The sequence below is a fragment of the Stegostoma tigrinum genome, chromosome 24 (assembly GCF_030684315.1).
Source record: "Stegostoma tigrinum isolate sSteTig4 chromosome 24, sSteTig4.hap1, whole genome shotgun sequence".
In the NCBI taxonomy this organism is placed as follows: Eukaryota; Metazoa; Chordata; class Chondrichthyes; order Orectolobiformes; family Stegostomatidae; genus Stegostoma; species Stegostoma tigrinum.
Genome location: NC_081377.1, coordinates 44843305 through 44852797, shown reverse-complemented (window position 1 = coordinate 44852797; position 9493 = coordinate 44843305). Strand labels below are relative to the sequence as shown.

Sequence of the window (9493 nt, the reverse complement as noted above, 5' to 3'; positions counted from 1 at the left end):
CTGCAGTAAAGCAAACACATCATCAAGACAAAGAAATGTCTCTTGATTTACAGCAGATTAGAATATAGCAAACCCCATTGTATTTTAGCATTATGGATATACAGGTAGTAATGTTGAGTTCTTTTAAAAGATCAAATATGGTTTTGTAATAATCAGAAATGTTCAGAAATCTCAATGTGTTTGTTTGCCTGCTCCCTGGCTTCAAGGAGTCTTCTTGAGACCTTTCAAAGTTGTCACAATTTCCCCCTTTACAATCTCCTCTCAGTTACAGCTAATCTCTCTCCAAACTTGCCTTCATTTTTGAAGCTCTAGAATATACTGCAGCCAAGCAACTTGTTTCCTCCTCTCCAAACCCCCGTCTCCTATTTAGGTGATGGCTTGGTGGTTTTATTGTGAGACTATTAATCTGGAGACCCAGGTAATGTTTGGAGGGCCTGGATTCAAATCCCACCGCAGCAGAGGGTAGAATTTGAATTCAATAAAAATATGGAATTAAGAGTCTAATGATGACCATGAATTAATGACTAATGTCAGAAAATATACATCCAGTTCACTAATGACCTTTAACGAAGGAAACTGTCGTCCTTACCTATTCTGGCCTACACATGACTCCAGATCCTCAGCAATGTGTTTGACTCTTAACTGCCCTCTGGGCAATTAGGGATGGGCAATAAATACTGGCTGAGCAATTAAAAAGAAACCTGTCTTCCAACTCACCTAGGGCACTGAAGCAGCCCTGAATAACATGAGCAACAACCTTCTGTTTGAGAATGTTGTGCTAACCCTTCAGGAGGCTTCTGTAGGACCAGTGCCTTCCATTGTTTTCCTTCATGTTCGCTGCCTTGACCTACCTCCACTGAGTGCAGAAAGCCTATTTCTGGCAGTGGGTTCTCCTCCCTTTCTGGCCTTCAGTGCATGCAAGGTTCTTCCTGTTCATTATTTATTCAACTTTGGGTCAAATTCTGGGTGGGCATGAAGTCGCATTGTGTTTGTAAGCCAAGGATAGGCTGTTTTATGAATGGATCACCTCTCTTGAGTCCACAGCTATTGCCATCCTCCCCAACTCCCTAACAGCATCTTGTGGTTGAAAAAGAACTTCTTGGAACTTGATAGTAACAAGATTGAAACTATCCAGTCAAGCACATTCACATCTTGGTTCCATACCCTTCCTGGATGCCTGGTTAGGGCTGTAGAGCACTAATTTGGTATCCTGTTTAACATCAAGCTGAACTACACAGCCAGTTCATCATCAAGAACTGCCATACCCAGCTTACAAATATTGATCTTCTCCATTCCACCTGGTCACCAAAGGAATTGAGATCATCGTCTTGGTTTGTCTTTCTTTCCGACTTAAAGCCCACCCTCTAAAAACTCCATGCCATCCAGAACCCCATTACTAACATTCCATCTTTTTCATTTATTTTAGTTAATCAAAACAGTGGAAGTACTACAGCCAAGGCAAGCATTTATTGTCCATCCAACCACCTTCTTGAAAACAGTTGAAATGGCAGGTTCCCATAACTAATCCCACCCCTGTTTTATTCATCTTCATTATCTCTACATCAACCTCAAAATTCAAATTTTTGATAATAAATATGCCTTGGTCCTCTTTTGCAATCTTATCACTTTCTCTTTGCTTCATCATCAGTAGAAGAATCTCTACCACCCTCCCCACTCATGCAATATTACAGATCTGGGTCATATATGACAAACTCTGTCACACTACATTAACTCAGTCAAACCAATTACTCTGTGCTGACCTAACAGTAGGTGCTCTTCCTGCAGTGTAGGATGAGTAGTGTCAGTTATCCCTTTGTCAACATTTTGTTATCACACAAATCTGGAGCAGTTGGGACTTGAATCTGGGTCTCCTAGCTCACAGGTACCACTGAGTCACAAGACACCCTCCCCACCCCCAAGAAATCGGATCCATTGTGAAAATCGGCAATGTTAGCCAGTATGAGGGGTGAAACCACAACCATGGTAACCATCAGAGCTAACCAGATACCATGCTGTAGAACCATACATTACTAGTTATGGGGTAGATCTGAATGGTCAGTTATTGAGGTTGACTGATAAGTAATGAGAAATGATTCAATAGTTGTGAATTGGAATATATTAGCTATTAAAGAATTTCTGCAAAACATTTTTCTGTCTAATACTCCGTACTGTTTTTTGTGCAAATGTAACTGAAATTTGTCCAGCAATAATTCTCCACTATGTGAAATTCCATTTATGGTTGAATATGTTGCTCTAATTAACAGATCAACTTAGTCATCCTACAGAACTCAGAGCTGTCTCAAAGTACTCATTGAAACCAATACACTTTATTATCTGATACAAATCTTTCTGCTTTGGACACCTTCAAGTAATCCTATAGCAACTTGTATGGGTCCTTCAACAGGAGCAACTTGTATGGATTACAAACCAAGGAACTTTACAAGACAGAAGGACAAGCGCAGCATGGAACATGGGACTATCACTAACTGTAAGTTCCTTTCCAAGTCACAGCATCCTGATTTGGAACTACGGTATATCACTGTTCATTCACTGATGCTGCGTCAAAATCCTGGAACTGGCTCCCTAACAGTGCTGAGAGTACCTACAGAACATCGACTGCACAAATTCAAAAACATGGCTCACTATCACCTTGTTAAAGGCAATTAGAAGTAGGCAATAAATGCTGGCATTGGTCCCAATGCCCACATCCTGCGGATGAATAAAAACATTCTTTGAGTATTTCAAACATTACCGCATGTGTATTGCATGCTTGCACATCAATTACCCTGGAGAATTAGGTTTGATGAACATTGCCATTTTCTGCACTGGTTAAAACATAAACTATAGGAACATAGAAGATCGGAGCAGGAGGAGACCATTTGGGCTCATTGAGTCTGGTCTGCCATTCTTCACGATCATGGCTGGTGGTCCAACTCAATAACCTAATCCTGCTTTCTCCCCATAACCTTTGATCCCATTCGCTCCCAAGTGCTATATCTTGTCACCTCTTGAACGCATTTAATGTTTTGGCATCAACTACTTCCTGTGATAATGAATTCCAAGGTGCACCACTCTTTGGGTGAAGAAATGTCTCCTCATCTCCGACCTAAACGTCTACCCCCAATCCTCATACTGTGACCCCTGGTTCTGGACACATCCCCCGTCGGGAACATTCTCCACGCATCTACCCTGTACAGCCCTGTTAAGATTTTATAAATTTCTATGAAACATCCCCACATTCATCTGAAATCTAGCAAAAATAATCCCAATCTAGTCAATATCTCATACGTTAGACCCACCATCCCCGGAATCAGCCTGGTAAACCTTCGCTGCACAATCTCGAGAGCAAGAGCATCCTTCCTCAGGGAAAGGAGACCAAAATTGCACACAATATTCCAGGTGTGGTCTCACCAAGGCCCTGTACAACTGCAACAACACATCCCTGCTCCTGTATTCGAAGCCTCTTGCAATAAGTATTTGGGGAATCAATAGACAACTATAAATTCAACTGACTTTCATCCGGTTTCTGAGGAGCAATCTCATTTTCCAATTCTCCACCTTTTTCAAAATTCTTCTTAGACGTCTTTAACTGAGGGTCTATCCATCTTTCTGAATGCCTCATGTGTCCTGATGGCAAGTTTTGTCTGAGTGCCCTTGTGAATTTGTTTGGGGAATTTTTTTCTATTAAAGGCATTATGTAAATCTAAGATGTTGTTGTTATGTAGCTGTCACATTCTTACACTGACTGTCAGGCCTGTGATGTCTGTAGTGCTGTGTGACTCTGCTGTTACTATGGTGACTAGTCCCCATGGGCACTGAAGCACTTTCCCACAGACACTTCCATTAAACAAATGGATGCTACTCAGCATCACATCAATAGACAAGTGTTCATTGTAGATCAGCTGGTTGACACTGGGGAATGCAGCCAATGCAGGAAGTATTGCATTTCCTCAGTTGGCTGCAATCCTTCAACACTGAGTCACAATGTGACAATGAGTCACTTTCTATTTTCTTCACAGATTATGGGTGTCACTTGATGCCCATTCCTAATTAACCTTGAAGGTACTTTGTCTCTAAATAGTTCAGAGTTTTAATTAAAACAAAACATTCAAACCTTGATTGAGCAACTCAAGAACACTAGAATCTCGTCCCCTTTCATCTGCCACCACTGCCTTATAAACTCCTTCATCCTTCCTAGTGACCTGGAAGAAAAGTGATTCTGTGAAATACAAATGAGAGCACAATGGGTTCTGTGCACTGAGATTGTCATCTCCAAAGTTAGATTCCTGTGGGATTCCTGTCCACTGCTCTGGATCTGCCCTAACCTCAGCTCAATCCCTGCTGGGGCTCATTCTAAACTTGGTCATTCCTGGTCAGATTACTATGCGCAATAATGGAAAGTCCAGGTGGTGATGAACTGGGAAAGTGCATGTAGCACTGGAAGAAGTAGTGAGAAACCATTAAGACATAGAAGAGCTAACAAAGTGTGAAGCTGGATGAACACATCAGGCCAAGCAGCATCTCAGGAGCACAAAAGCTGACGTTTCGGCCCTAGACCCTTCATCAGAGTGGGGGATGGGGAGAGGGTTCTGAAATAAATAGGGAAAGAAGGGGAGGCGGACCAAAGATGGATAGAGGAGAAGATAGGTGGAGTATAGGTGGGGAGGGGATAGGTCAGTCCGGGGAGGACGGACAGGTCAAGGAGGCGCGATGAGGTTAGTAGGTGGGAAATGGAGGTGCGGCTTGAGGTGGGAGGAGGTGATAGGTGAGAGGAGGAACAGGTTAGGGAGGCGGGGACAAGCTGGGCTGGTTTTGGGATGCAGTGGGGGGAGGGGAGATTTTGAAGCTTGTGAAGTCCACATTGATACCATTGGGCTGCAGGGTTCCCAAGTGGAATATGACTCGCTGTCCCTGCAACCTTAGGTAGCTCAATATGCGAGGAGGCTGCCAGAAGGCCCTCAGTCTCTGTCGACACACCAACCAGCAATGTGAGACTCTGCGGACCAACCATCAGCTTTCAAATAGTATCCTGAAGATTGGTAATTGGGGTGGGGAGAAGGGAACTTTCTAGGGGTGGAAAACCCTTCTATTTGCAGGAGACAGACGGGAAGGTCCAGCAAAAGGTAGCTCTTCAGATCAGGTGCAGAACACCCCGTAAGGCATCTCAACAAAATAAAGTACTGTGAATGTTGGAAACCTGAAACCAAAACACAAAGGCTGGAAATGATCAACGGGTCAGTCAGGGTTTGTGGAGGCAGAGGGAGAGCTAATGTTTCAGATTGACAATAATGGCCTTTCAGGGGAATCCTATGAAAGGTCATTGACCTAAAATATTAACCCATTCCACAGATGCTCCTGAGCTGTTTCATTTACTGTATATTTTTCTGGCAAAGGACCTTCTGTTCCTCAGTAACACCACTAAAGAATGGGAATATTTTGAATAAATTCTTTGCAAACTTGTAAGAATAGTTTTCAATGTTTTCACATAGAACAAATCTGCAAAAGGAAACAACTGCTTTTTATAATTGTTCCTACTTTCTCTGGTTATCAGTTCATTAAATATTTTCATAACCAAAAATTAATCATTAATTACTCAGACTAATACAAACAGTTGTACATTGATACCTCAACTAAGAAACTGCCCATTGTTATCCTTCTTTGAAATAAATGATTTGGATGAGAATATAGGGGGTACGGTTACTACATTGCAGATGACACCAAAATTAATGCTGTAGTGGATAGTGACGAAGGTTATCACAGAGTACAATGGGATCTTGATCAACTGGGCCAAAGAGCCAAGGAAAGTTGATTGATGAGGGAAAGGCTGTAGATGTCATATGCATGGGCTTCAGTAAGGTGTTTGAGAAGGTTCCCCATGGCAGGCTGAGGGAGAAAGTGAAGTCACATGGGGTCCAGGGGTACTTTGCATCGGTATTCGTCAAGAGAGGGACATGACAGATGTTGAGGGTAGGGATAGAATAGCTTACTCTAGGTGAAGTTGACATAAGGAAGGGGGAAGTGTCGGGTAACCTAAAAGACATTAAGGTGGACAAGTCCCCAGGTCCGGATGGGATCTATCCCAGGTTACTGAGGGAAGCGAGAGAGGAAATAGCCGGGGCCTTAACAGATATCTTTGCAGCATCCTTAGACACGGGTGAGGTGCCAGAGGACTGGAGACTTGCTAATGTTGTCCCCTTGTTTAAGAAGGGCAGCAAGGATAACCCAGGTAATTATCGACCGGTGAGCCTGATGTCAGTGGTAGGGAAGCTACTGGAGAAGATACTGAGGGATAGGATCTATTCCCATTTGGAAGAAAATGTGCTTATCAGTGATAGGCAACATGATTTTGTGCAGGGAAGGTCATGCCTTATGAACTTAATAGAATTCTTTGAGGATATGACAAAGTTTATTGATGAGGGAAAGGCTGTAGCTGTCATATACATGACATCAGTAAGGCAGTTGATAAGGTTCCCCATGGCAGGCTGAGGGAGAAAGTGAAGTCACATGTGGTCCAGGGTGTGCTAGCTAGATGGATAAAAAACTGGCTAGGCAACAGGAGACAGAGGGTAGTAGTAGAAGGGAGTTTCTCAAATTGGAGACCTGTGACCAGTAGTATTCCACAGGGATCTGTGCTGGGACCACTGTTGTTTGTGATATATATAAAAGATTTGGAGGAAGGTGTAGGTGGTCTGATCAGCAAGTTTGCTGATGACACTAAGATTAATGGAGTCGCAGATAGTGAAGGGGACTGTCAGAGATTACAGCAGAATATAGATAGACTGGAGAGTTGGGCAGATAAATGGCAGATGGAGTTCAATCCAGGCAAATGTGAGGTGATGCATTTTGGACGATCAAATTCAAGGGCGAACTATACAGTAAATGGAAAAGTCCTAGGGAAAATTGATGAACAGAGAGATCTGGGTGTTCAGGTCCATTGTTCCCTGAAGGTGACAACGCAGGTCAATAGGGTGGTTAAGAAGGCATATGGCATGCTTTCCTTCTTTGGATGGGGTATTGAGTACAAGAGTTGGCAGGTCATGTTGCAGTTGTATAGGACTTTGGTTTGGCCACATTTGGAGTACTGTGTACAGTTCTGGTTGCCACATTACTAAAAGGATGTGGATGCTTTGGAGATGGTGCAGAGGAGGTTCACCAGGACGTTGCCTGGTATGGAGGGTGCTGGCTATGAAGAGAGGTTGAGTAGATTAGGATTATTTTCATTAGAAAGACAGAGATTGAGGGGGGACCATATTGAGGTCTACAAAATCATGAGGGGTATAGACAGGGTGGATAGCGAGAAGCTTTTTCCCAGAGTGGGGGACTCAATTGCTAGGGGCCATGAGTTCAAAGTGAGAGGAGGAAAGTTGAAGGGAGATATGCGTGCAAAGTTCTTTACACAGAGGGTGGTGGGTGCCTGGTACACGTTGCCAGTGGAGGTGGTCGACGCAGACACGTTAGCATCTTTTAAGATATATTTGGACAGGTACATGGATGGGCAGGGAGCAAATGGACACAGACCCTTAGAAAATAGATGACAGGTTAGACAGAGGATCTTGATTGGAGCAGGCTTGGAGGGCCGAAGGGCCTGTTCCTGTACTGTAATCTTCTTTGTTCTTTTCTTTCTTTAGAATGGCAGATGGAGCTAAATTTACATAAATATGAGATGTTGCATTTTGGTAAGGCAAACAAGGGCAGGGCTTATATAGTTAATTGTAGAGCTCTGTGGAGTGTTTTCAAACAGGGAGAACTAGGGATGCAGATACATAGTCAATAACTGTGGAGCTAGAAAAGCAAATCCGGTCAGATAGCATCTGAGGAGCAGGAAAGTCAATATTTTGCGCCAAAACCATTCATCAGGACTGCAGAAGGATTGGAATTGGGGTTGGGGGGAGGGTAGGTGAGATGGAGATAGGTGGATGCAGGTAGGGGTTTATTGTGGTTGATCAGGGGGAATGTGGGGTGGACAGATGAGTTAGAAGATGGAGAGGTTGGGGGAGGGGACATTTTGAAACTGGTGATGTTCAATATTCAGACCAGAGGGCTGTAAGCTCCCAAAGCAAATTATGAGATGTTGCTCCTCCAATTTACATTTGGCCTCACTTGGATTGTGGAAGAGGTCAAGGATGGGCATGTTCATCAGGGAAGTGGGAGGGAGAGTTAAAGTGAATGGTAACCAGAAGGTTGGGTTGATTGGTGCGTGCAGTACACAGATGCTCTGCGAAACAGTCCCCAAGTCTGCGTCTGCTCCAATCTGACCTTCTGGTTACCATCTACTTTAACTCCCTCTCCCACTTCCCTGGTGACATGACCATCCTTAGCTTCCCCCACTGTCAGAGTGAGGCCAAATGTAAATTGGAGGAACAGCATCTCATATTTTGCCTTGGGAGCTCACAGCCCATTGGCCTGAATATTGACTTCACCAGCTTCAAAATCTCTCCTCCCTAACATGTCCATCTTCTCACTCACCTCCCGCTCCACCCTTCCCACTGACCAATCACAATAATCCTCTACCTGCACCTACCTATCTCCGTCTCATCTACCCTCCCCCCAGCCACCCTTCCCCTCCATCTATTTATTTCTGGTCTCCCGTACCCCACCCCAGTCCTAACATAGGCTTTCCTGCACCTCGGATGCTGTCTGACCAGCTGTGCCTTTCCAGCTCCACATTTATTGACTCTAGCTTCCAGCATCTGCAGTCCTTTCTGTCTCCAGATGCAGGTACATAGCTCCTTGAAAGAGCCATCGCAGGTAGACAGAGTGGTGAGGAAAGCATTTGGCATGCTTGTCTTCAATCAATCTGAACACTGACGTTGGGAGTTGGGATGTCATGTTACGGCTGTACAAGACATTGGTGATACCATATTTGGAGCACTGCGTACAGTTCTGGTTGCCCTGCTGTAGGAAGGATGTTATTAAACGACAACGTGAGAAAGATTTACAAGCATGCTACTGAAACTGGAGGGTTTGGGGTATAGGGAGAGGCTGCATAAGCCGGAACTATCTTCCCTGGTGCATAGGATGCTGAAAGGTAACATTATAGAGGTTTATAAAATCATGAGGAGCATCGATATGGTGAGCAGCCAAGGTCTTTTTCCCAGATGGGAGACTCCGAAACAAGAGGATATAGGTTTAAGGTGAGAGGAGAAAGATATAAAAGGGAACTAAGAAGTAACATTTTTCACACTGAGGCTGATGTGTAAATGGAAAGTATATGAAATCAGAGGAAGTGGTAGAGGCAAGTACAGTTACAACATTTAAAAGACATTTGGGCAGGTACATGGATAGAAAATGTTTAGAGGGATATGGGCTAAGCTCAGGCAAATGGGACAAATTCAGTTTGGGCCACCTGGTCAGCATTGATGAGTTGGTCGAAAGGGTCTGTTTTTAAGGCTGTATGACTCTCTGACTCTAAATGAAACAAGCACTTTGAAATTGGAACAACAACAGCATTGTATTAAACCATTGTATAATTTTCAAAGAAACATCATGATTG

At 43.7% G+C, this 9493-nt stretch overlaps 1 protein-coding gene across 1 annotated transcript in view; it reads right to left on the bottom strand.

The window, feature by feature from the left end:
* myom3 (myomesin 3) overlaps positions 1-9493 on the bottom strand; it is a 120671-nt gene that overhangs the window by 17679 nt on the left and 93499 nt on the right. The window contains exon 29 of the mRNA XM_059654409.1: positions 4115-4202. Within this exon, the coding sequence (XP_059510392.1) occupies positions 4115-4202 (88 nt within the window). The remainder of the gene's footprint in view (positions 1-4114; positions 4203-9493) is intronic.